The sequence below is a fragment of the Camelus dromedarius genome, chromosome 18 (assembly GCF_036321535.1).
Source record: "Camelus dromedarius isolate mCamDro1 chromosome 18, mCamDro1.pat, whole genome shotgun sequence".
Taxonomy (NCBI): Eukaryota; Metazoa; Chordata; class Mammalia; order Artiodactyla; family Camelidae; genus Camelus; species Camelus dromedarius.
In genome coordinates, this window is record NC_087453.1 from 8267505 (window position 1) to 8295318 (window position 27814).

General features: G+C 55.2%; 1 protein-coding gene across 2 annotated transcripts in view; it reads right to left on the minus strand.

Moving 5' to 3' along the window:
- Positions 1-789: 789 nt before the first annotated feature.
- BCAS4 (breast carcinoma amplified sequence 4) overlaps positions 790-27814 on the minus strand; it is a 50527-nt gene continuing 23502 nt past the window's right edge. The window contains exons 4-5 of one of the 2 annotated variants that reach the window (XM_010978664.3): positions 26456-26590; positions 790-1342 (exon numbers count right to left, since the gene is read on the minus strand). In XM_010978664.3, the coding sequence (XP_010976966.1) occupies positions 1220-1342; positions 26456-26590 (258 nt within the window). In that variant the 3' untranslated portion in view covers positions 790-1219. The remainder of the gene's footprint in view (positions 1343-26455; positions 26591-27814) is intronic. The other variant, XM_031433619.2, reaches the window with a different exon arrangement.

Below are 27814 nucleotides of genomic sequence, written 5' to 3' on the forward strand. Positions count from 1 at the left end.
TGTTAGCTCGGGCGGGGCGGGGTGGGGGGGGCACTGGTTGGAAGGAGCACGAGGGGGCTTCCGGGTGCTGACGCTTCCAGTTTGTGTGTTTCTCCACCTGGGTGAGGGTTAAACAGATGCGTTGTTCAGTGTGTGAAAATTCAGTGAACCTACACTTAGGGGCACTTTTCTATCTGTAAACTATACATCAATAATTTAAAATAACTTAGAGATATTTTTAAATAAAAATCATGTTTACAAAAATTATCCCCACAGACAAATGCTGGCACTGCTTGAACCAAGGGGTCCATCTTTATCTTTTAATTCCAAAAACTGTCCTAAAATTTGCAAGACTCAACTTTTTTCTTGCTCGCCTACTGCTATCTTGCCTGATTCATGATGTCAGATTTCCCTGAAATCCAAATGCTGGTCTGCAGTGCAGGTGTGTGCGTGTGTGCGTGTGTGCGTGTGTGCGTGTGTGTGTGTGTGTGTGTGTGTGTTTTCTTGTCTCTGGGAAGGATCCCAGAAACTAGAAATATCCATCACCAAAGCGAGGAATCTAGCATTTCAGGCCAATAGCAGGAAACTCATCTGCATAAGAAGAAATTAAGGCAAACACACCTTAAAAGGCTCCAGAAAATGCTAAAGACCTCTGCATTAGCAGCGGGAATCTGAAGGCCGGGAATCTGAAGGCCGGAGCTTTACCCTCCCTCCCGTCAGGTGAGGGGCTTTATAAACAGATTCTGAGGATCCGGCTTGATCAGGTGGCAGGAGCACCCTTTGAGGAAACATTTACACCCAGACCACACGTGACCTCTTGCCGCCTTTATTGAGCCGGTTCACAGGGCCAGTTGGCGCTGGGGTTCAGACACACCAGCCAACATGGACGGACCTGGACCCGTGCACCCTGGTGGCACCCCGCAAGCCCTTCCTGATTCCCATGCAAAGCCCTTCAAGGGAAAGGGAAATCTGAGTCTCCACAGCCCATCTCCTGGGGTGACCGCCTCATCCACGACACCAGGCAGGCCAAACGCTGGTGGAAAAGGCCTTCTCCAGCTCATCTCTGAGGCACTGCCGCCCGTGGGTCCCAACTGCTTCTCCAAACCCCATGGGCCCACATGAAACAAGGGGGTAAATTTAGAAAACAAATCCACAACAATAAAAAAAAAAAAAGGAAAAAAAAATCGGCCCTGCACCCAGGCTTCCCTTTCTGACACCCCCGATGGCAGGAACGCAGGGCTCACAGACGCCTTTGGCAGCTGGGAGTCCGGGGCGCTGCCTCCCCAGCGTCCACAGGAAAGTAGTCCTCGGTCCTGTACAACGTGGGCAGCTCGTACGTCGGGGCCGCCGGCATCCACCGTTTCTGGAATGACAGAAAACGAGGTGCCCCTTCAGCCATGTGAAGCCACCTGTTCTGAGACCCGGGAACTCCAGATGCAGGAGGAGTCTATCCTTCTGGGAGAGTGGCCCATGTGACCAAAGATCCCGTGATTCTTGGGTGACACGGCCTGTGACAGCCAAAGCCGCCCACCTGACACCGGACGGGGAGCTGGGCCAGCAGTGCTGGGCCCCAGTCCACGACGGGGCACTCAGCCGCTCTGCAGCATCAGAGAGAGCCGGCGGAGCCACGCTCTGAGAGGGGACGACCCGGAGAGCAAGGGGGACCTCAGGCCACCATGTGCGAGGAAAGGGGCACTTACAGCTGCAGCGGGGCGGCCGCTGGGACAGCGGGGTCCAGCTGGTGGTTCTTTGACTGCTCCCACCTGCGCCTCCCGAAGGCTCTGCTACATGCATGTGTTATTGCCTTTTTTTTTTTTTTTAATTAAACCATTATAAGAAGTACCTACTTATTTCTGGTGTAGATTTTTGTTGCAGGGAGGTTGGGGAGAGGAGATTTTCCATAAAGCAACTCTCCACAAACACTACGGGTTACATGTGCATCTTGGTGACAAGCCACTTTTACAAAGGACCACCTCACCAGTAGTTCTCAAGCACGCCTGCACACGGAACGCCCCAGGGGAGTTATGGAATGCTTATGCCCAGGCCCTACTCCGCGAATCTGATGTCATTGGTCTGGGGTGTGGCCTGGGCATCGGTCTATCTCAAAGTTCTTAGGTGATTCTTGTGTAGAGCCAGGGCTGATCCCAGTGACTGTGACCCGCTCAGAGGAGGGAGTGTCTGCAAGGCTCCCTGGTGGACCCAGCAGAGAGATGGGCAGGAATGCGCAGCTCCAGGGGTGCAGAGGGAGGAGGCCCGTCCCCACCTGGGGTCCCTTTCACTGCCCTCCCCCCCCCCCCAGCGCCCTCTCTACTGTTTGATCTACAGGCCACCCCTGCCTGCTCTGGCTGAGACCTTGCTGTGCCCCAGACTTCAGTTGCAGTCACAGGTGCCAGGGCAAGGATGTGGGGCTTCAGCCCGTGGTTAATTACAGCTCCCCGCAAGCCCAGCACAACCGCACTGCGCTGCATGTGTACTTCCCCGTCCCCTAGACTTGCTTCCTGCAGCAACACTGTAACCATCCTCCCCATCGTGGAGGTGGGAGACCAACCTCAGGCACATCCTCCCAGCATCCACCCCGTCAACCACTCCCTTACTGCGTGCCCGCGCCCGGCCAGGTCCCGTTTGCACACTGAGGGCACAGTTGTGAACAAGACGCAGCCTCGGTCATCACAGGGCTGCCTGTATCCCTCAGGTAGACAGAATTCCAAAAAAGAAGCAAATTCAATATAATTACAAAGGAGCCAAGGAGAAGAACTCCTAAGAGACTCCTAGCAGCTTTAGATGCAATCGTATCTTTAGTTCCAGCAAGACCTAACACAAGAAATGGTAGCATCTTTCCTGGCGAGGGAGGGGAAACGCCCTTCCTGCATCTGGAAAGCGGGGATGGGGTGTGCCAGGGGAGGTGAGCCGTCTGTCCGCGCCCAGCCAGACAGCACCGTGGATTATTAAAGAGCGGCTGTGTGTGGCGCCGGGAAAAGGAAGCTGCTCACTAGGACCCCACAGGGGCTCAAGAACAAGCCACTACAAACAAGTTTGCTTCCCTTTTCAAAAGGGCCCCCAGCCTGGAAGATGGCAAGAAAGGCCAAGGAGGCTGGTGCAGCTCCACGCTGGCCCTGGACCAAGCCCCTGACAACATCTTGGGGCACGTGGAAAATTTGTGGGATAGTGACTCACAGTTGGCTGGAGATCTGGGCCTGAGGTCAGCCAGGAAGGGGTGGCCTGAGCTGAGCCAGGGGGCTCTGAATGTGGCCTCTTCAGCTCCAAATGCTGCCCTTGGAGAGCAGGTAGGCATGGGCAGGACATGTGCTATTTTGGCCTGTCCAGCCTTCATTTCCCATTCTGCTGTTGGCATCTTGATTGTCCTGTGGGACCATTGGTGCCAGCTCCTGTCAGCGCTGCTCTCTCTACCCCCGTAGCTGAAGGAGGGGTGAGAGGAGGCCCGACCCACCTGAGCTGGGACTGGTCCAGGGGTGAGCAGGTGACCCAAGCTGGTCTAATGAGAAACAGCCTTGGGACTTTTGCTCCTGGGACGGGGCTGCTTCCTGCCCCATTCCCCCTTCCCAAGTTCCTAGGAGGATGGGCCATGAGCCTGAGGGTCACGTCTGTCACCACGCTGAGGGGCCTGCCTGAGAATGAAACCAACACAGGGAAGCAGGGTTGGGAGATGAGGCAAGACTGTGTTCTGACAGTGTCATTCAAGCACCTGAATCAGATTTTGCCTGAGGTCAGTGTGACCTCGGGACTTTTCCTGTTTATGAGACCACAGATTCTCTTCTTTGCTTAAGCAGAGTTGACCTGGGTTGTTGTCACTTGCAACCAAGCATCCTGCTTAAAGCAAATAATAAACCCACAGTAGTGCTGGCGAGAGCTTGGAAACCAGCTGAGTCAGCAGGAGAGGGCTGGTGTGTGAGGATGAAAATAGCCAGACGCCCAGATGTTGTCAGGTGAGTAGGACCTCAATCACAGGCCCCCCAGGAGGCCAGGAAACCCAGCCCTTCCACGCCTGTTTTCCCTTGGATTCTCAGGATGACCTGCAACAAGGGGGGTGGTCTCCATCTCAGAGGTCACAGAAGGCAGGGAACCATAGTGCTGGGGTCCACTCAGGCCTCTCCGGCTGTAAGTCCAGCCCCTGCCCATCACCCCACAGGGCTCTTGCCTGGAACACAAATCCTGGAGAATCCCAGAGGAGGCTTCAGAGAGCTGCACCTCCCACCCCTCGCCTACAGCTGCTACGAGGGTTCTTCTCCAGAGGCGGCCAGGCAGGCGAGGAGGAGTGTCCAACTCCTTGCTCTTGCCCAGCCCAGCTGAATGTCCCACCAGCCGGGGGTAGGCCGGGAAGACAGGGAAACCTGACACCATAGGTCCAGAGCTCTGCCTCACCCCTCTCTCCCACGGCCCGCACCAGCCTGGAGGAGGGAGGGACGTCTGGAGCTGGAGAGCGGGGCCTGGCGTGCTCTCCAGGTCCACACACCCTCCCACTGGGTCTCCCTCACTTCCACTCCTGACACCCGACTTCTCCAGCCCGCAGCCCACACACCAGACGCACATGTGTGCTTGGTCAGTGTCATGATTTTTAAAAGCTGGAATTAATTGCAAACATGTGAAAAATGAGGACATTTCTCAGGAAAACCAGGCTGCCTGCTAGCTTCTCTTGGAAAATCAGATAATTTGGAATCTGCGGGCCCACAGCCCCTCGTGGCCCCTGGGGGTTGGGCTGAGCAGTGGGTGCCCCACTGCGGGCCCCAGACCGCATGCCCTTCTGGAACCCACTGCTTCTGGCAGCAGATGCCTCAGAGTTGGCCCCTCGGGCAACCTGCACCGCCAAGCAGCTCCTTTTGTGACAGAGACCCAGATGGCTATTGCAGCATGTGGCAAGGTGAAGCCTTGGGCAGCTCGGGTCTGGGGGCCTCTCTTCTGAAACCCCCGAGTCAGATCACTGCTAAAGCCAAGCCCACCCACCCCAGGGTGCCATCCACTCATTCCTGTTCCCAGAAATCCCCCACAGCCCCTTGTAAGTCCTGGCCACCTTGTATCTTCCTCTTGGAAGCCCCAGCTGCATATACCTGGTCCTGGACTGCTTTCTGTTCAGGCCAGGGTCTGCACACTTGTTCTGCAAAGGGCCAGACAGTAAATATTTGCAAGCTACATGGTCTCTGTGACAACTACTCAGCTCTGCCCTTGCAGCACAAAGGCAGTCATGGGCAGCGTGTAAAGTAACGGCATGGCTGTGTGCCAATAAAACTTTATTGGCCAAGATGGGGGCAGGCCAGCTTTGGTCCCAAGGCCATACTTTGCCCCTGAATTAAATCTATCTTCCTAAATAGAACAGGAATAACAAGCCTCTCTCTGTATCTCTCACTCGAGTGGGAATCAGGTAATAGGTCACCTGACACAGGCTGCAGGATTTAGGGCCAACCCCACCTGCTGACTGTCCCCAGGCCCGAGTGCTGTTTGGCCGGCTACTCTTGGGTCATCCCTGCAACTCCAGCCTGTCCTGCTTCACTAAGCACCCTCCACCCCAAGGGAAGCAGGCCACACCACCAGCCCACGCATGGGCTGGTTTTTGAGGTTCCAAGTGTGAGTCAACCTCTGGGAGGCTGAGGTCTCAGGCTGACCACGTGTGGAAGCACAGGTAGACAGTGGCTCACCCTCATCCCCCAGGCATCCCAGCCTAAGGGCGCTTGGGAGAGGCCCATCCTACCAGGAAAACAATTACTCCTGTGCCCCAGGCACTCCTTCAGTAGAAGTTGCTAATCCTCTTGAGCCTCACTTTCCTCTCTGTAAAATAAGGATAATGCCATCAACTTCATGCTGGAGATAGTGCAGCCGCCTTGGGACCATGAGGACAAAAGTCATGTACTAAGGATGGCAGAGCAGCAGCCAGGAGAATCAACTGGCCGCTCAGGACTTCTCATCACATAAAGAAAAACCACAAACTCTATTTGGTTAAACCACTTAAGTCCGGTTTCTGATATGCAGCTGAACCCAGCCTGACAGACACATGCTATTACTCTTAACCATCACTCCAGTTAATAGCGAGTTGCCCAAGGTCACACAGATAGTAAATGGGTAGAGCCAGGAGTCAACCCAGGTTGTCTGAATGATGGAATGATCTCCAAAAAAGTGAAAACTTCTAGATCTCAAAATAATGCCAAGGGTAAAAGGGAATTTCAAATAATTGATGTACGCATTGCCCTCTCTAGGAGCTCCAGCCCTCCTTGAGCGGGGGCTGCATGTGGTAACTTGCTTCCCAGAGCAGAGTAGGGAAAGGGGGGAAGTAACTGCCCGGTGGAGAAACCTGGCAAACACTGCCTCGGCCAGAAGGTCAAGGCCAGCATCACCAGTGCTACATCATGTTGACGGCATGTCCCCTGGATCCGATGTGATGAGAAAGGCACTTCACCTCCGCGGTCTCCCTCCCCCAACCCATAACCCCAGTGTAACCACGAGAAGAACATCAGATCAGCCCTAATTGAGGGATGCTGTACAAAACACCTAACCGATAATCCTCAAAACGTCAAGGTCATCAAAAACAGGGAGAGTCAGAGAAGCTGTCATAAACCAGAAGTGGCTAAGGAGACGCGATGACTATATGAAACGGAGCAGAAAAGGACGGTAGGCGAAAACTAGTAAAATCGGAATCACCTGTGGAGTTGGCGTATGAGAGTGGGTCCCCTTAGCTGTGACAATGCACCACAGTAAAACAAGATGTTAACAATACGGAAACTAGGTGAGGGGTATATGGGAACGCTCTGTATTTTCATAGCAACTTGCCTCTAGCTCTCAAGTAAAACATTGTAACGGTGGGGTGGAGCAGACAGAAGAAGCATCTCTGCCTCTCAGCACAGACAAAGCCCCTGCCTTGCTCAATTCAACCACAGTGACCAAGCAGGGAGCACGGGCCCTGCAGCTCATGGCCCTCCTCCCCTCAGCCGCTGAGAGAAGCCTGTGTCCCTACTCCCATTTTCTAGAAAGGGAAACTGAGGCTCAGAGAGACACTTGTCCAAGATCACCTAACTTGGAATTGGCAGAGCTGAATTCAAACCCAGGCCTGCCCTGTCCCAGCACTGAGCCAGGACACACGTGGCCGTGGGGCCGAGAGGGGCCGAGCTCCCGCCCAGGACCTGGGGCGTCCCACCAGCAGCTGCTTTCCAACCTCGGGACCCTCAGGAGTGCCCTCTGCAAGCCTCCTTAGGGATAGCAAACGGTGGCCTTTGGACTGCATCTGGCCTTCACACATGGTGTGTGCAAATTTAAAAGTGAGTTCAAAAGAAATAAAAAAAGAAAAAGTGAGTTGCCTGCCAACATGGAAGAACTAGGAATAGTTTAAACAAATACCGAGTTCCTATTTCCCTTGAACAACACCGCTCACTGGCCTCACTGGGCCCATATTCCTGCGGGGTGCGGCAAGCCGGCCCCTCTAGACAAGGCATGTGATGTCCCGTTTGCCACTGTCCCCGTCTGGCCTGACTCACAGGAGATGCCGAGCCCTGTGGGCATCAGAGCAGTGGCTCCAGGCTCACGTCATGTTGCTCAGACAAGTCTCTGTGGGCTGTGGAGGAGCTGGATGGAAGGCTTTGCTCCAGTCCCGTGCCCTGGGCCCCACGGGGTGGGAACTGCCAGCCTGGCCACTGCCAAGCCCCGTGGCTGCTGCCCGTTACCGCGGTCCCCCTCGGTGCTCGTTTTGTGGAGGAGAAAGCAGGCTGGGAGAGGACAGGGTAGGTCAGGCGCCCACGGTCACAGAGCCAGTGGAAGGCTAAGCTCGGAGTCAAACGGTCTCTTCTGAGCCGCGGGCACTGGCCCTGCCCCACGCCAGCCGCACGCCCTTCACTCCTGGTCCCGGCCTCACGGCTCAGCCCGGCCTCACGGCGTTCTGCTCCTCAGACCACGCCTGGCTGTCCTGCCTCCAATGTCTGCGTCTGCTCCGGGCCCCCAGACTTCCAGAAGGCTCTGACAGCTGTGAGCAGAGCCCCTCCCATTTCTCCGAAGCAGCCCCAGCCTGTCCAATCCTGCCCAGAGGGCGGGGCTGGCCACCTCAGGGTGTCCGCACCGGAGTGGGCCCCCTTCCCCTTGGAGCCTCCTGCCGGCCCGGCCCCCAGCCCCTGCCAGCCCGCTCCCCACAGCCGCTGTGGTCCTGGGAGGCTACTGAGGCCTTGGTGACAGAAAAGCAGGGCTGGGGGTTCTCAGATCGGGCAGGGGGACCCTAGCAGCAGGGACAAGCTGGTACAATCTCGTTAGAGGCGGTGACCCTGGCAGCAGCTCTAGAAGGTTTCCAGATCCCTGTGGATTCTGCCTTTAGCTGGAGGAAAAGCGTTAACATGGAAACCAGCAGAGGAGGAGCCCCAGAAATTCGGCCAAGAGACTGGCCCCTAAATCCACACGTGGGGCCTGGGAGGAAAGACCGGACAGCCGGGTAGGTGGAGTCATGTCACGGCCCCTCCAGAACGAAGTCTCTCTGGGGGCCCCAGCTCCTGACCCAGCACCTGAGCTCTCTGACCTTGGCCCCCTGCCCTCCCACCACCGTCTCCAGGAGGGAGCGGAGGGTCTGACCTGGACTTTGCTTCTCACCACTTGGCCGCTGAGTGTAGCTGCCCGATTACCACGCACTTGAATGTGTATTTTTAACTGGGCACCTGCTACATTCCAGGGACCCAAATCTGCAGAAGTATCACAAAGGCCTTTTACAAATGAGGAGACTGAAGCTTTCAGTGGTCAAGCGACTCCCTGCGGGCCCTCCCACTAACCAGAACCTCTATCAGTCCAGGTTGCCCAAATGGGAAACTGGTTTGGGTACCTGACTCCTCACTTTGCATCCAACCTGTTCCTCAATCCCCTCTGCTGATTCTTCCCCAAACCCTCTCCCCTTTGCCACTGCCACCCTGTCTCCCAGCCTCTGCTCTTGCCCTCAGCTCTATACGGCAGGCTAAGGGAGTGTATTAAAAAAAAGTCTGATCTCCAGTGAGTCCCTCTTTGTACTTAGAATAAAATCTAACTCCTCCATGTGGTCTTCAGAGCCTGTCACCTTGGTCCCCAACGGGCAGCCCTTGGGCCAAACCGAGACCCCAGGCATGTCCCGCTTTGGCTTCCACTGGGCTGAGTTTCTTTACTAATATTGTTGCTTTTGTTTGTTTGGTTGCTTGTTTTCATATTTTTTAATGAAATGGCATTTTTCTTTTTAAAAAAGATTTCAAGCTTCCCTTGAAAAATGTCCAAAGCTCTGGCCCACCGAGCAGTGGACTCCCCTTCCCGGGAGAAGTGTGCTCTTACCTTCGTGGTCCCCGGGACATGCCACTCATTTCTGCCAGCTGCCTGCCCCTTGGAGCGGGGTGGGGTGGGGGGGTTGATCCCAGATCCACATGATCCAGCCTGACTCTCTAAACTCAAGTCTGTCATCTCCCATCACTCACAACCCTCCAGCCTAGGGCCTTCTCTCTGCTCCCGGACCTCACCGGGGTCTGCCTGTTGGGAGACCTTTGCACCTGCTGTCCTCCACCCCTCCGCCACCAGACTTTTCCACCGGGTCTCATGCTGGTTCCTTCCTTCCTTTAGAGCCTCCTAGGGAACCCCCAGGTTCACCTGTGTCCCCTTCTCTCCTTCGTGGCTGTGCTGTGGCAATGTATCCCACTGACCTCCTTCCTCAGTCACCAGCCCTCTCTCCACCAGGCCGAGTGCCCCCAGGATGGGGACCAAGCCAGTCTGTAGGGTCATAGTCCCCGCAGCAGCCAGAGCCTGGTGCACAGGAGACACTCCAACAACAAGAAATGAAGGACCTTGAATCTGCTCACCACCCGAGGCATAGCAGGAAGGGCCTAGAGGCTGGCCTTTCGCCAAGTCAGGGCCCAGAAGCCCAAGACCAGCGACGAGAACCACTCCTCAGGTGAGGATGCCGGCAGGGGCCCCGCTCTGGAGTCTCTGGGCGGCTCAAGACTGATGACCCTGCCCTGGCCAGGTCTGTGACCCACTGTGGAAGACCCGAGGTCACTTTAAAACTAAAGCACACAGTAAAAGCAATGCACTGCCCTGGATGGGAGCCTGGGACAGAAAACCGATGTGAAAGAAAAAATCTGATGAAGCCCTAAGTCTGGGGTTCAGTGAATAGTACTGGACCAACGTGGGTGTCTTGGTTTTGCCAACAACCATGGTGATGGGATGACAGCAAGTGGGGGAGATGGAGCAAGGGACGCACGGAAACTCTCAGTATTACTGTCTTCACAAGTTTTCTGCAAATCTAAAATTATCCAAAATAGAAAGGTCATTTAAAAATAAGTAATTAAAGCGCATCCCTGGCAGCACGCGCGGAACAACACAGATAATGAGCTGTTAAACAGTGACGATATCAACGTCACCAACAATGATAACTATGGCGGCTAAACCTTCCAGCATCTCCATCGGGGCTCATGACCAGCCCATGTGGAGGACAGGCCTGTCAATCCCGTCTGGCAGACGCGGGGCTGACTCAGCAAGTTTAAGAACTCACTCAAAGCACAGTGTTTGCAAGTGACAGGCAGGGCCGGCCTCGTCCTCGGTCTGATGTTCTGCTGCCACTATCCTGAAATTCTTATCACATTTGACAAAAAGGGTCCTGGATTATCATTTCGCACTGGGTCCAGCCAGTTCTGTCGTGGGCTGTGGTGACAGAGCTGGATTTGAAACTGGGATCTGTGTTCTCCACCCTGGGCCTTTCTGAGTGAGCTCAGAAAGGTCACTCATGGTCAGCTGGGTGCACGGCGTCGGGCCAGCACTCCTGGCTGAGAAAACATCATGGGGCAAGAGGTGGCCACGGCAGCAGCGGTGGGATTTGCGGGGGAGAGCCGTGGGTGGATTTGGTGGGAGCTGGGACTGCCCCACTCTTGGCACAGAGCGGGGGAAGGAAGATTCTTTTCCAGGCCAAGACAATAAACCCGGTGGCCTCCCTGTCAAACTGAGATTCTTCACATCCAAGAGTCCACACCGACAGCTGGCCCAGCAGTGGGCGACGGTCACTTCAGAGCCGGACGCGTCTCACTCTGATGCTGATTATCAATAGAACCTCCAGAGGCTTTGCTGGCCGACCTCGAAGGTGGTTGACTCCACAAAAGGATGCTGGGAACAGCACCAATCAGCTCTGGGAGGTAGAAAGCAAACACAGGCACAATCGACCGTTGTGTTTGTTGGAGTCCCCAACGTGGGCAGCTGTTCTCCACTAAATAAACGAGCCGTTAGGGCAAACCCAGAGGCGCCCACCAGAGCCAGCAGGTGTTCAGAGGCCGCCCGCCCGTGCCCCTGCCCAGAAAGACTTCACCCAGGACCGAGCAGCCCCCTCCCAGCAGCGGAAGGAATCAGCTTCCAAGGCAAGGCCTGGACTGTCACCAGTGCCCCTTCTCCCCCATTCCAGGCATCCAGTGGCCTCGGGAGCTTCTTCTCAATTTGCCCTTTCCTTAGACACGATGCCCTCACAGCTCCAGTCTGGCCCACGAGTCTCAGCCCTTGGCCTGTGGCCTTGAATGGTCACTGTCACCACATCGATCCCATCCCCACGGCCCCAGAGTCCCAGGCACGGGTCTCACGAAGCCGTTTTGCAAGAACTCACCTCAGGTTGCTGTCCTGATTGGATTAAGACAGTTTATCCATTGGGCCCCCTGAGCATGAAAAAGGATGGTTTCCCAAGTGTGGGAAAGAACATCCGAGCACGAGAGAAATGAATAGGGGCAGAGACAGAGAGCTCGGGGGAAGCAGAGATGAAGGTCATTAGAGATGGAAGCAAATAAATAGGGAAAAAAATATAAAGCAGAGAGAGAGATGGAGCCAGAACCAAGGGTGAGAAGATGCAGAAACCAGACTGGGGGTGGAGGTTCGGAAAGAGGAAATAGAAGAAAGAGGAAAAAGGGTAGAGGGGGAAATGAGAGAGAAAAGGAGAGGGAAGCATTGAGTGGCCCTGAGAGAAAAGTGAGTGGCCAGGAGGCAGGAGGGGGTGGGGGGAGGGGTGCGGGGGGTACCAGGAGGGGGCGGGTGGGGGAAACTGTGATGGGAGCTGGGGGGTCGGCCCACAGATTCAAGGCCTCCCAAACCCAAACCCAGTCCATGTGCCTGGCAGAGACACAAAAAACTCCCCACCCTGACCCCACCCTAAACCCCATCCCTTTGTCAAAGAAAGAATAATATTCTGAATGACAAAGCTGTCTCAGAAGACAGGTCAGCCTCTGTTGAATGGGCTCCATCTGGCCTGAGGGACAGTGCTTCGCCCTTTTCTCATTTTACTCAGGACTCCTGGAAACCTCTGGTCTACCCCCTCCACCCCAGGGTGGAGCTCTTGGCTTCATCAGGGTCCAGCCGTTCTAGGCTGCAAAGCCAAAGGTACTGAGGAAGAAAGATCCTGACCCACACCCAGTCCAGCCCTCCAGCCCCACATCAGCCCACGCCCTCATGGGGACCTCCTCTGTCTGGTTCACGGCTGCATCTCCTGTGCCTAGAACAGTGCCTGGTACACAGGAGATGCTTAATCTCCTGCCTCCCTGGGCCACATCATTCAGGCTCAGGGCTAGAGCTTTGGGGTCAACGCAGGGTGCCTCCAGCCCTGAACCCCACACTTGTATCTCCAACCGAGGCTCCACCTGCAAACGCATCCAGACAGACTCTTGATTCACACGGCAACTTGGATGAATCCCCGGGGAATTATGCTGAGCAAGAAGAGCCAATCCCGAAAGGTTACACGCTGTATGATTCCATTTATAGAACATTTTTGAAATAGCAAAATTTTAGAAATGAAGGACAGATTTGTGGCTGCCAGGGGCTGGGCGAGGGGTGGGGGAAGAAAGGTGAAGATGGTCATAAAAGGACGTGAGAAATCCCTGTGGGGCTAGGACTGTCAGAGTCTTGACTCTGGTGGTGGAGACAGGAATCTAAATAAACTCAAACTGTACAGAAGAGACACAACTGTATAGAACTCAGCACACACACAAGTGAGTACAGGTCAAACAGGAGATCTGAGTAAGAGCAACAGATTGTATCAAGGTTGACATCCGGGATGTGACATTGTATCACAGTTTTGTAAAATGTTACAATTGGAGAAAACTGAGCAAAGTGTACAAGGGCTCTCTCGGCTACTTCATTCAAAAAGAATTTTTCTTTCTTTTTTTTTTTTGGTGGGGGAGGTAGCTAGGCTTATTTATTTAATGGAGGGACTGGGGATTGAACCCAGGACCTCATGCATGCTAGGCATGCACTCTACCACTGAGCTATACCCCCCCCCACTTCTGTGTTACTCCTTTTAACAGCATGTGAATCTATAGTTGTCTCAATAAACAATTTCAATTAAACACACACACAGAATAGACCATGCTTCCTCACCTCTGCCCTGGCCCCGAGTCCAGGCCACCAGCATCTCTCTCTGGACCATCCCAGCAGCTAGCTCCCACCTCCCCACCTCCCCACCTCCATCCACCCTTGCACTCCCAGCATCTTCCTCCATGTTGCAAAACCCTCCAGGGCAGAGTCCTGGTATGGGCCCCACGACCTGTTCCATCTGCTCTGCCCACCTCCACCTCTGGCTCTAAGACGCTGCCTGCTCAGGCCTCACCAGCTCCCCGAGCTGCCCAGAGTGTACAGGTGTATGCTCCCTTCCCGTCCTCCTCCAGACACCAGCCACCTGGACCTGCTCCATTTCACCTTCTCAGTGAGGCCTTCCCTAACCACCTCCTGTCCCCTGGCACACATCTCCCTGCCCTCCTTCACTTTTCTCTCTCCCCTGGGGCACATTACATAGTACACTAGACCACTGGCTGCTGGAAGGCCAGAACATTCTCTGTCCTCCTTAGGTTCCAAGCATCTGAAACAGCACCTGGCTCATATAGGGGGTGGATGAAAAGTATTTGCTGAATAAATGACTGAACAAATGAATAAACTTAAAGGGGGTGGTGGGTAGAGATTCGGCATCAAAAGAGTTAAGCCCAGCCTGGCCCAGGGGCTGGGGAGGGAAGGGGTAAAGGGTTGCACACGTGGCAGCTCCTGGAGCAGCCAGGAAGGACTTAAGGGGAACAGGGGAGGGAGAGGCGGGTGTGCGCAGCACGGGAGGTGGGGGGTGCTGTCCTCCAGGCACCAGATCCCAAGGTCTCCAGGAGCAAAAGCCCAAGTTATGCAGGGACAGAAGATGAGAAAATACCCCGCAGGTCCGGCCACACTGTCCACCCCCACCGCCACCCCACAGGCTCTCAAGAGAACCAGAAGCAGGGGTTGGGTTCACTTTCTGGGCCTCCCAGGGGCCCAGGGGCCAAGCCTTAGAGGCTTCCCACCATCTGCCCATTCCCTCTGAAGTGGCACAAGCTGCTTATGGGAATGAGGGTGGGAGTGGAGGCAGAGATCACAGAGGACCCTGGATGTGTACCCTTAACATCCCCTCCAAAGGCCCACATGGAGCCACCAGCGCTGAGAGCAGGATCCCTTCCTCCAGCACAGTAAATGATGTCCCATTTCCAAATTCCTCAGATGGCACTGGTCCCTCTGCCTAACTGTGTGATCTTGGCCAAGTTACTTAACCTCTCTGTGCCTTGTTTTTCTCATCTGGACACGGGACTAATAATAGTTTCTATCTCATAGGGTATTTTGCCCAAATAACCGTGAAGTGCTTAGAAAACAGTAAGCATTCAATGAATGATGACCAATTTCATTATTATTATGGCCCCCTGAATTCACATTCTTCCCAAGTGCTGTCATTAGCTTGTGAACAGCCCAATGGACAATTTTATAACATTGCATTTTTAGTATTAAATGCATTCAGTTTCAAATCATGAACATTTAAACTAAATCACAATTGTGGAGGCCAGTTCTTAGTCCATTGTCGAGTTTTAATTTGCAAGGAGCCTCAAAAATGACCCAGAACACCTTTCAGCCCCTAAGAGGCGTGGCCCCTCATCCATCATGGGGCCAGGCTCCACAAGGGCTCAATAATGCCCACTGGCCAGACAGTGACAGATTATGGGGCCACATTGGGCACAAATGTGCTGGCAACCAGCCCTGCAAGCGGCCTCTTGGCCTGTGGCCTCCGATTTCTCTCCCGGTGATGACCGCTGCCATCTGAGTCCCTCCTGCCCATGCCACCCTCAACACACACACTCCTGGGGGCACTGCCAGGAGCCTCTGGAGCCAGGGCCAGGCCAGCAAATAGCTGCCAGACACAGGAGGGAAGGAGGCAATGCTGGGGCCACAATGCTGAGATCCCCAACCCATGTCACCCCCAGCACCTCCCAGCAGGTGTTCAGTGATGTATGTCCCTGAAACAGCCACCTCCCTGCTCCGGCTTCTCACCATTTAAAAGCCAAGATTTCCCCCTCTCTGACTGAATTTCCCAAGTTAATTATTAGGACTCTCCAAGTAACGGGAAATTTGGCCTTGACATTAAGTCTGGCAACGTGACAAGGTGTGATGGTATCAGCCGGAACAGGCACCTGGATGAATTTACTGCTTAATGAGACGTGGTTAATTTTCCCAGCAGAAAGCTGACCACAAATGGAGCCAAGTTCAAGAACTTCCCAGGCTCCTTACGCATCAAAAGGATCACACTTTCTCCAGATGCCCCAGCCCAGCTGCAGGCATCACACAGGTTCCTGCATTAACGAGAAACTCACCTCCCTGCTCATCATGTCGCCCCAGAACCTGCAATCGTCCTCTGCGCAGTCCAGCCTCGCTCAGGATCTCTGTGTGACCCAGTGCCAAGCCAGCGCCACACATCAGGCCGCACTGTCCCCTCCCACAGTCCTCTCCTGGCCTCTCTTCTCCCCTTTTCTGTCATGCACAGGAATCAGAAGCATGCAGCCCACCTCATAATTATCTGCTAATAACACCTGCCTCTGAGTTTACTTTCCAGGGTGACTTTGAGCTCAAGCAGGAACCCAGTTTCATTACTTCTTCATCTCTTGGTGCTCAATTCACAACTGTTATTACTAACAGTTTCTACATACCATGTCCACTGCATGCTACACATGTCCCTGTGCCCCCTACCCCAACCGTGGGCACACTTAGGTCCAATAAGGACACCAGAGCTCCAAGCAGGGCAGTGGGTGTCCTCAGTGCCACCCAACAGAAGACACAGACTGGACTCAGACCTGGTCTGCCCCTCCACTCCCCACAGGGGGTGACCCACTCGGGCCCACAGCCTTTCTCTTTCCATCTGAGGCAGGCGGTCCCAGTGAGCCCGAAGGGGAGCCGGGGAGAGGCAGGGTGGGGGAGGGGCAAAGGGACTGGGGGCATAGCGAGGGTTTGAGGTTGTGTGCGAGACACAAGGAGGCACACAGGCAGAGCCAGAGACCCAGAGACACAGGGAGAGAGGCAGAGACAGGCAGGTGAACGAGTCAAAGGCAGGGGACCAGACAGAGCCCGCCAGGGGCTGAGACCTCCATATAGCAGGAACCATAGTCCGGGCCCCTCCTGTGTCAAATGAACACGAGGCCCGTGGCAGGGAGGAAGTAGGAGAGGTGGGCTCAGGGGGGACCCTGGGGTGCTCACTGTCCCCTCAAGACCCAGCATCACCTGGGACATGTCCTCAAGCCGGGCCTCTGCTGAGAAGCCCCGCTCCTAAGCCACCACCAAGGCCAGAACCACCATGGTCCTGGCGTGAGCAGCAGGGGAGGCTGGCCCAGGTGGCATGGGGGCTTGCGGGAGAGAGAACTGTCCAGTTCAGCCTCCACTGGCAGGATCTGCACAAACTCATGGGGGTGGAACAATCCGCACATCCAAAGGGAGCTTTCTACCAAAAGAACTCCAGCAGCCTCAGGCACCGAGCGCAGGGAGCTTGGGGAGGCAGGCTCTGGGCCACACAGCCGGGGCCACCTCCACCGCTCCCTTTCCCTCCTCCAGCAGACTGGGCAACTGACTCCGCCTCTCCCTGCCTCAGGTGCTCTTTTAGAAAATGGAGCCAGTGACCGCAGCCCACCTCACTATAGCCAGCTGGAACTGAGTGATGAATGAGGTCAGCCCAGAGCCCTCAACACGGCGTCTGTGGCGTGGACGTCCTCATTGCACCTGGATCCCCCTCCTGTGATCTGCAAGCCTCGCACCTGGGACAGGGCCTGGGGCAGAGGAGGTGCCGGATGGAAGTTCCCCGAACAGAGAGGGAAGCACGCACGTCTAAACCCGCAACCTCCTCTCATGAGCTCAGAGCACTGCTCACAGATGGAAGAGTCAAGATACAGACCCAGGGCTGTCGGGCTCCAGAACCGGTGCTTTCACTTGTTTTTCAATGTTTTATTCTGGACAATTTCTATATTTATAGGAAATGAGCAAAAGCTGACAAGGGGCTATGATGAGTCCCACGTACCACTGCCGCCTCCTTTTGAAGACTGTCATTCAGCTGGGCCAGTGGTTCCTAACCTGGGGCACCTTGGCCCCCAGGGGACATTCGGCAATTTCTAGACATCTTTTTGGGTGTCGCAATCGAGGGGAGGTGCTACCAGCATCTAGTGGGCGGAGACCAGGGATGCTGTTAAACATCTTGCCGTGCACAGGATGGCCCCCGACAGTGACCTGGCCCCAGATGTCAGCAGTGCTGAGGCTGCGAAACCCTGGTTTGAGTCCATGCTCTCAGCCACCCTGACTCCAAGTGCTGCAGGGGTTTCGTCTACACATTTGTGAAGAAGGGGAGGGGGGGCTGCATTGTATGGCGAGCAGGGAGGGCAGATTGAGGGTGATGCTTTGGTTAGAAAAGTGGATATTGGGAGCTGCATTTGTCGACACATCACGTAAGACTGAGGAAACATCAAATGTCCAGCTCAGAAAGTATAGGTGCCTGATGAATATCTTTGGAGAGGAAAGACCTCCACCGACCACCTCTGCTGGCAGTACATTCAGGGAGGACCCCTTTTGAGGAGAGAGCCAACGGCCCTCATACCCCAGGTGATGCCTCCCCATCCCCCACCTAGGAGACGCAAATGGCCAGGCTGGCAGGGAAGGACGGGTGCCCCACCCACGTGGTTCACATCCTGAGACCTGCAGGGACCCAGCTGCCATCACACAGGCACTGGAGACGGGGGCCTACCTGGCCAGAGCAAGCTGGCCCGGCAGCCCAGGTAAACCGGTCCCAGTGAACCCCCCAGTGGACCCAGAGCAGCTGCCGAGGTGCTGGGGGCAAAGGCCTGGGAAGGTTTGGAGCCGCAGGACCACAGGCGTGGCCAATGCCGCCAGGATCCATCACTTGCTCGGTGGGTCCGACCCTGCCTGCCCAGCACAACCCCCAGTTCTCCGGGGCAGTCCCTGCTGCTGGGATGCTGGCCCCTCTCTCCCTCCCCCAGTAAAATGGCAGTGAGCCCACCAGACTCTACAGTAGGCACCAATTTACCCTCGATCTTTGCCATGACATAGATGGAGGCCTGGGAGCCAATAGGCCCCCGATATTTCTTTGAGCTGCTCAGATTTGTTTTCAAAATCAACTGATTTCATGTAAAACTCTGCATTCCCCAACCTCTCTTCCTTAAGAAAGGGCAAGGTCAGGCCGCTCTGAGCCTTTGTTCCTGGCTGGAGTCGAGGGCGCCTGCCTCTTCCATTGGCCACCGTCCCCACCAGCCCCTTTCCCTCACCCAGGGCCCCACCTGATCCCAGTGTTTGAAGGTTGACCCCTGGGGCATGAAGAGTATCAGTCAAACAGGTCAACACCAGGCTAAATTAAAATGTTCTAACTTCTTTGGGCCTCAGTTTCTTCATCTGCAAAGTGGGAATGGTAATGAGACAGGCGGGCATGAGGATGAGCCAAGCGAGGCGGGTAGTGCTCGTCTGCGCCGACCCAAAGAAGAGCCCAGAACACTGTCTGCTGGCACCAACATCGTCATGATCACTAGTACTCAGTCAAGGCAAGGCAGTCCCTACCCTTGAGAAACTCTTGGTCTTGGGGAACAACTGGTGAAAACACAAGTGCCTCCCCAAGGTGCTGCGCCAACAGGGGAGTGAACAGAACAGGGGACTGGCGAGCCCAGAGGAACGCTGCCTGGGGGAATCCAAAGGTGGCAACATTCAACTTAGCCTTGAACAATGAATAAACACTGCCAGGCAGGGAGCGGGAAGGGTTTTCCAGGCAGGGGACCAGCATGTGCAAAGGCCACAGTGTTCACCAGACCCAGGGATGGCAGGGCTGTGCCCAGGGATGCTTACAGGGGTGGCGGTGCTTGGAGACAGTGCATTGAGTGTGTCTCACTGCTGGGGAGAAACTGGGGTGCTCCCATGGAGGCCTCAACAAACAGTGCCCCCAAAATAAAAAAACCCTCCTTGTGGAAAGGAACTTCCTCCCCACTCAGCCTCAAAATCTTATCAAAAACGCAATGCTTAAAAAAACCCAAATCTGATTCCCAAATCAGCCTGCCAGGAGCCCTGTGTCCCTCCCCTGCACGCGTGCCACAACATATCTGGAGTCAAACAAATCCGTTAATGTGTGAGCGCTGAGTGACTCCCTGAGAGCCAGTCTGGAGGGGGATCAGCGGGGCTGGGGACCAGGCACCACTCAGCCCTCCATTGCTGCGTTAATATTTGCCATCTGCTCGTGTTGCATTTTTACTGCAAGGGATGACGGGGGCAGAAGGAGAAGGAGAGGCCAGGACTGGGCCGGGGGAAGGCTCCACGGGCTCTCCTCTGCCTTCTTTGTGTCAGTGCCTGGCTGGGTCTCCACAAACGAGATAAAGCCCCAGGCAAGCTGTGCCTCTTTCTGGGAGTCACCCCTCCAGGGGGACTGGGCAGAGGGAGAGGGAGAGGGAGGGGGAGGGGGAGGCGGCCCCCGCCAGGCAGAGCCTCCCTCCCTTGCTGGGCTGGGCTGGGAGGGGAGAGGAGGGAGCTGGGGGAGATGAAGGGGGAGGGGAGGAGGCGCCAAGCCTGGCACCGACGACTCCTACAGGCCAGCCCGGGCAGGGCAGCCCCGCCCACAGCCTCCATTACCTCCGGGAAAGCCCACGAGGCGGCCCCAAGCTGCTGGGAAGAGAGGCAGGCTTGGAAGCTTAAGCCAGCTCTCCAGGGCCTGGAAACCAACTCCGGAGAAATCTAGGGGGAGGGGTCTTTCAAGGGCCACGGAAGCCTCAAGAGCATCCTTTGATTCATATTTACTGAACACCTACTATGTGCTCAACACAGGCAGGAAAGGCAAATACCCAAAGGCAGGTAATGACAATGGGTGACTTGGGCCAGATGGTGGCTCAGCAGGAATGCTGCTCAGGGGCCCAGACCTCTGCTTTTCCAAAAGAAGCCAGAGGTGGACATTCTTACGTGAAATTTGCTTTTTAAAATGCTGGCAACTCATTCACGTTAAATATATACGAATACCAAGCTGGCCAAAGAACATATGCTGGTGGGCAGAATGGACCCAAGGATCTCCAGTTTGCAACCTCCACCATCTAGGCTGTGGTTCCTGCTCTCGGGAAGATCACAGAGGCAGGGGAGAGACACACTGAACAAGGTCAAATCCGGATCAAACCCTGGCTCTGCTGCTTGTGCTGTGTGACCCTGGGCAAGTGACTAGCCCTCCCTGAGCCTCAAGTCCCTTCTTTGTGAACTGGAATGATACCATTTGCCTCTGGGGTTGTTATGGGAGTTGAGACATGGCACAGAAAATCCTTCGTGTACATACTCAGTACAACTACAGTAGTTGGTGCAATGGTAGATGCTCAATAAAACTGCTGGCTGTTACTCGTGCCACTGCTGGGACTGGTGCCAAGAAGTGAAAGGCACCGTGGGCTGTCCACTCCTCTCTGCTCCCAAACGCCTCTGAAGGGGTGGGGTCCGTGGGGTCCAGGCCACCAGCCTAAAATCTGGGCTGGGGAGTGTGCTGGATGTGCAAGAGATTTTTTTTCCCAAAACATTTAACATTTAAAAAAATTGGTGGTTGACTTTTAGACATCAGAAGAGTCATATGAAACTCCACATATCCAGCTTTCTCCCCCAAACAGGAAAACCTGGCCATCCTGCGCCCCCATTTCTGCAAGACTGCTTTTGGAAATCTCTGCCCCTCCAGATAAGGCACAGGGTCTGCAATTGGCCACAGTCCCCACCCCTCCCTACTGTTCCCCACCAGGCAGACGGACTCATTTGTTACCAGATTGCCCCATGGGCCTGCGTAGTATGAACAGGTGGGCTGGACAGGCGCAAGTCCAGGCCAGGCCACAATCCACCCTGGCAGCCTGGCCCCGTGTGGTGTCAGGACTTGGCCCTGAGTGTTTTTGCTATTAGCCAAAGAGCCTTCTTTGGAAAGCACCACACTCTCATCCATCGGAAAATTAATCAAAATGACACCTCGTGAACAAGATGTTTTGGCTCAGCGGAAAACAAATCGTGGTTTACAACAAATTAGCGAGGCTGTTCCGTGCCTCTGGGCACAGACAAGGGGCGGAGGGCCTGGCGTGGTCAGCAGGACACCCGTGGCAGCCACCAGGCCGTAATGGGGCCTGGACCAAGGGGACACAGTGACACCTGCCATGAGCTCCAGCCCTTCCAAGGCCTGTGGCCCTGTGGCTCCAGCTCGATCGCACTTTCACTTCCACAGCTGCCTGAAATGATCTCCAGATGTGAGGGGCCCTCTGCGTGCAGACATGGAGCCGCCTCCTCAGGCAGGGTCTCTGGGACCCAGATATGCGCCAAGAGACCTGGACGCCCCAGTTGGAGTCTCTTCCCTCTCTTCCAGTTGACGAAGGCCCTGAGACCCAGTGAGGCGAGGATTCCAGTGAGCCCAAGGTACAGCATGAGATGTTTCCAGGAAATGCACTCCTAACAGCTGAACTCTGAAGCTTGGAGGGCACCCACACGCCCTGCTCCGCTCTCACGGTCAAGTCTAAACAAGACGTCGCTGACCCTGAATGCCAGCCTTAGCTCAGGAGAGAGGCAATTCTCTAAGCAAAGTGAATTTACCAAGGCACTCCCGTGCTACAAACCCCTCCATTGCTCCCCATTACCCTTCACATAGTGCTAAGTTCGTCTGTGTGGCCTGAGACCCCACCCACCCAATCTGGCCCTGTCCTCATCTCCCACACTCTCCCCGGCTCACTCCCCAAGCCGGACTTCCACAATCCCTCCAGCACCAAGCTCAGTCCCACCGCAGAGCCTCTGAGTTTGCAGTCCCCACTGCTGGGAGCACCCTTTCTTCTAACCTCAGATGACACTCACCATGAAGGTCTCGGCGTACCCTTGGTGGCCCTTTCTCGGAGGCCCTCCCTAACTCCCTCAGAGCAAGCCAGGGTCCCCTTTAGAAATGACGGGCTACTGAATTTTTGTAGGATTTGGTTACTGTCTCTATTTTCCCACTGGATCCAAGCTTCCTGAAGTAAAGTTCACAGCTCTGTCCCAAGGCTGTGATCTCCCAATATTGGAGAGGGTTAAGAACAGGAGTTCATATCCTGATGCCCAGCTGTGTGGCCTCAGGTAAGTTACTAAACCTCTCTGTGCCTCAGTTCCTTCACCTGTAAAATAGGGATAAAACTAGCACCTCCCCCAGGGGTTGCTGAGAGTTGAGAACAGTGCCTAGCTGGGTCTGTCACCACTACCAGGATACCTGCTCACCGCTGAGTCTGTCCCAAATCATTACTTAAAGGCAGACCTGGAGGAGGATTACAGCTGGCTAACAGAGTGTATGCTTGGCATGAATGAGGTCCTGGGTTCAATCCCCAGTACCACCATTAAAAAATAAAATAAAGGCAAACCTGGCTTTTCAGACCCACCAACGCTCAGAACCTCCCCTCTGAGAGTTCTGGAGTCTTTCTCCTGTCTTCCTTCCCACTGCTTTAATGGAGGAGGCCCTCATCATTTTGCATCAAATCGAAACCAGTTTTCTAGCAAGCGAAACCTTTCATGATCAAGGCCATGTGAGCTGACAGTTAAGCTGTCGAAGGCCTCCGAGGCTAAGAGACTCACCCACGGTCACACAGCTGAAAAACGCCACGGTGAAACAGAGTGACAGTCCTGGGACGCTTTAAGAGTCGATGTAAAAGTGTAAGTGAAAACGCTGACGTAGCGCAGCATGGAACCATGGGCCTTCGCCCTCTGAAAGCAGGTGCGTGAGCACTCACATTGCAGCACAAAATGTGTACGTTTTGGGATCTGGGCGCCGAGGGCTCAGGATACCAGGCCAGCCCTCATTTCAGTCTGGACACTGACTGTGTGATTCTCCAGGAATTCAAGTCAGAGGCAAATGGCCTGCCCTTCAAGGAGAGCTCGTCCCGAGGAGGGACACTTCAGGCCGGCCCAGGCCTCAGCCAGCACCAAGCTGCACAGGCAGGGGCAGGTCTGGGCCTCTGGTGGGGGGGTGGAGTGGGTGGGCTGGGAGACCCAGCCCAGGTGCCCCATGCCCTCCCCACTGCGTCTGCAAAGTGGGGAAGAGGAGAGAGGCAGAATGGAGGCCAGAAGGGGAGATGGGATGGCAGTCAGAGAAAACAAGAACCAACTTTTTCCCCACCTTGCCCGCCCCCCCAGAAACTCCTGTTCTGGCTGGTGGAAGAGGGAGGGTGGAAACAGACCCCCACAGACCCTTCCAGGGGCGAAGCTCCAGGGCTGAAGGCTGCAGGCCTCCCCTCCTAGGCCCCATGAGGGAGTTCCCACCAACCCCCCGACTCTGGGAGGGCCTGGGGGGCAGCAATGAGTGGCCTATTTCCTTTGGGGGATGGGCTTCCAAGGGAGTGGGGACAGGACCCCTCGGCTCAAGAACCCCTGCCCCACGCCCGCTCCTGGAGATGGAGTGGGGCGAGGGGGGGCAAGGCAGCAGAATCTGGGCTTGTGTGGAGGGGCTTCTCACTGCTGGGGGTGCCTGGTGTGGGCTCCCGGAGGGTGACCACAGTGGTCAATGAAGCAGTGTCCCCCTCGGACGGGCACTGACGGGAACCGACTGCAGACTGAAATCCTGGCTTGGCGGGAAATCCAGATGGAAGAAACAGTGAACCATCCGGGCACTCTGCAAAGACCTCCCAGCCCCTCTGCCCAGATCTCAGCTCCAGGGGTCAGAACCAGGCCCAGAAAGACCCAGCAGGGCCAAGTGGTGCCCAGCGCTGAGCCCGGGCCTCACAGGTTCAAATCCCAGCTCCACCACTGGTGGCAAGCAGTTCAACACTTTGGTGCCTCAGTTTTCTCACCTGTAAAATAGGGGCAGTGACTCAACCTACCTCACAAGGTATGAGGTGCCTGCCAAGTCAGGGCCCCAACACAAGCTGTGATGACCATTATTCTAGAAGCCCCCCACCCCAGCTTGCACCCTGGGTGCAGGTGCGGCCCTGGAGCCCCTTGGGTCTGCACATGTGTGTGTGCACACTTGCTTCCATCGCCTGCTCCAGACAAAGCCCTCCTGGGGCCAAGATCAACATGCTGGGGTTGCTGAATGACTCACCACCCTGGCTGGGACGCGTTTCCTGGAACAAGTCACCGCAGGTAGGCCTGGGGGGCCCCAAGTCTGGTAGAGACAAGGGTGCAGGTCCCAGCAAGCCCGGCCACACCCCAGTGGGATCCTGCAGCAGAAGTGGGTGGGGGAGCCCCACTTCACAGCCTGAGTTCCAACCCCAGCACTGACCTTGGATGCATGAGTCTCCCCTCCAAGCTTTGGTCTCTGCCAATTAAATGGGGACACTAGTGCCAACCACAAGGGGACAATTGTGCAGATTATAGAAAAAGACTATAAAGTGCAGAGACCAAGGACCCACCAGACCCCACTGTTAGGAAACTTGTTGACCATGGGCAACTGAAGTCCTCTGTCCTTCCTCCCCCATGGTGCTTCTAAGCCATCAGTAGGCAAAGCACAGTGTGACTGGGGGCTTCTGGTCACCCAGAACAGTCACCATAACTTGAGGGACCATGGAGGCAGCTCCTGACTTCACTGTTCTTGGAAGGCAGTCAGGAGAGATTGCATTTGTTTGGAGAAGGGGGCAATCTGGGAGGGCTTCTCAAAGGAGGGGGCATTTACTTGTACTCTAAAGGATCAATAGGAGTTCCGAGACCATGGGATCTGTGAGGCCATGTCTAGCTGTTTCTGGCCTTAGGCAAGTCACTCACCTGGAGGCAAGCAGGTAAGCAGCGCATGCCTCAGGAAGGTGTGAGAGAAGATGGAGGAGTGGGGTCCTGGCAGGGACTGGAGAGTGATGCCCAGTCAGGCATCCCTGGCCAAACAGAATAAATTCACATGGGGCCAAAGTGGCAAGACTACATACAACTCCTTCTACTTCCTCATCTGCCAGTTGGGAAGAAGGGTCATACTGAGTGCACACGACGGCTGGGAGAGGTGAATGAATTGATGCACATGCAATGCCTCAGCAGTGCCTGGAACACTGTGAACACTCAGTAAATGAGCCTCTGTGATAACACTAAGTGGAGACGTTGAGGCGGGGAGGGGGGCAGGCAGGAGGGACAGAGGAAACAGAGGAGCAGAAGGGGACCCACAGGCAGAGCCCAGGGGACAGTGAGAGACCCTGCTGGGGGGCAGGACAGAGCAGCTGGCTGGACAAGATCTCTTTCCTGGGAAGGCCAAGTCCCAGGAGATAGGTCAACCAGGGCTCCCACCTGATCCTGTCACTCCAGGCTGCATGGCCTCGACAAGCCCCTTCACCATCCTGAACCTCGGTTTCCTGTCTGTAAAATGGGGTGGTAATAACGTACCTTCCTCCAAGGACTGGCGTGAGAATTAGATGCCACATACAACAACACATAAAGCACTGCGAACAGACCTGACATGAACCATTGCTATGATCAAATCCCGTTTAGGGCAGGGTTCCCCAAACTCAGGACTACTGACACAGGGCTAGATAATTCTCTATTGTGGGGGGCTGTCCTGTACACTGCAGGGTGTTTAATAGCATCCTTGGTTTCTACCCACTTGACTCCAGTTGTGACCATCAAAATATCTCCAGGTACTGCCCAAAGCCCCCTGCAGCAGGGAATCAATAGATAGTAAGCTGGAAAGACAGAGGTGTCTTAAACATCGAGGGTCCCCATTGCAGGATCAGTCTGGCCTCAGTATTTCTATCAGTAAAAGTGACACAATTATCCTTTCTTTCTTATGGGGACATAGGGAGGATCCCAGGAAAGCAAGGATGTGGGAGGGAGAGGCTTTTACAGGCTGCAGGCTGGGTTCCCCTCCACCATCCATCCCCCACCCCCCTGGTCTGCTGGAGGCTGACTCCTGCCTTAGGAAGTGGGGCCCTGTCTGAATTCTGGAAGTCACCCTGAGCATGTCCTTAGGGGTGGAAGGACAGGACAGAAGGGCAAGGGCTGTTTTCTACTCACATGGTGCCCCCATATGGACCACAGTGTTCAGCAAACGGCAGGCACTTAATAAACATGGATGAGCAGGCAGGCAGTCACAGTACTGAGGTCCTCAGCTCGGGGCAAGCGGAGGCGAAGGAGGGAGGGAGGGACTTCGACGCCCCAGCCACCTGGGCCAGCCTTCCACCGGCCAGCCAGACACCACTTCCTGTCTGCAGAAGCCAGCCATGCCCTTGGAACTCCTATTTCCTGAGCCCCTCTCCCCACTCCAGGGTCTGGGGGGGCAGGGAGGTGGGGGGATACTCACGTTCCTGAAGGCAGGGAGCCCCGAGGAGCCCAGCCACTTCCGCAGGGCCTGTGAGAAGGCCCCGTGGTCCCGCTCGGCCTGAAGCACATGGGCTTCCAGGAAGGAGACGTGGTGCCCCACCATCTTGACAAAGGCCTGGCGGGAGAGGGGACAGCGGTGATGCTACATCTGCTCAGACTGGGCCGTGCTCCTGGCTGCCCTCCCTCAGTCACTGCCTCAAGCCTCCCTCACACCTGGCCCGGGGTCCTGGCGAGTCCAGGCAGGGCCTGCTTAGCTGGGTGGGCACCTTCAGAAACACTGACATTAACAGTTGACAGCTCCTCATGGCGGCCTGGCTGGGCGCAACCTCTACTCATATTCTCTCACCTTCTCCCCAGAGTGACCCTGTGTTTAGCCTCTATTTTACAGAAGAGGGAAACTGAGGCTCAGAGAGGTTGGACCATCTACCCAGAGTCACACAGCCAGGAAGTGGCGAGAGGGGACTCAGGTCAAACAGCCTTCTTTACGGAAAGTGGACTTTTTAGAAATCGATCTCCTTCATAGCTGATGGATATTGGGGAGTCTTAAACTCAGAAGCCAAGGGGCAGGCAGGTGACAAGCAGATGAAGTAGGCTGAGTGGGGGCTGGGTGAACCAGAATGCCGCGTCCTGGCCCACAGGGCTCACTCAGCTCCCAGCCTCTAGTGCAGAACCTCCAATTTCAAAAGAAAAAAGAAAAGAGAACGCTGGGATCAGCCTCCCTGGACTAGAATCCAGGTTCTACCACTGACGAGTTGCGTGCCTTTCAGCAAGTTGCTTCATTTCTATTATCCTCAGTTTTCTTATCTGTAAAATGGGAATAACAATATCAACCTTGCTCAGCAGTTAAGTCCCTGGGGCATATTAAGAGCTTAACAAATGTCAGATAGTATCATTTCAAAAAGAAAAGAAAAAGACATTTAGATTTTATGAAAAATGTCCAGCTTTTAACAATGTTAGCCATTGTTAGCCATAAATCCACAATTTTAAATACTGTGCAGGCCCAGTGAAACTCAGCTCACTTGTTTGTGACTTCTGGTGTGCCAGTGTGTTTGCATGCGTATGCGCACGTGTCTGTGTGTGTTCGTGCCTGTGTGTTGTGTATGCCTGTGTTTGTATGCACGTCTGTGTGTTGTGTGCATGTTTGTGTGTGTGCGCATATTGCATGCACACCTGGGAGGGCTGCCAAAATTGGTGACTCCAGTGCCATCTCAGACAAGCCCCCTCAGTGGGCCTCCCTTGTTCCAACAGCAAAATGCAAGAGATCTTCTTGCACCAGGAAGAGGAAGGAAACCTCTCAGTGCGGGGCCCCACGAGGGAGCCCGCCTTCACTAGAGGGGAA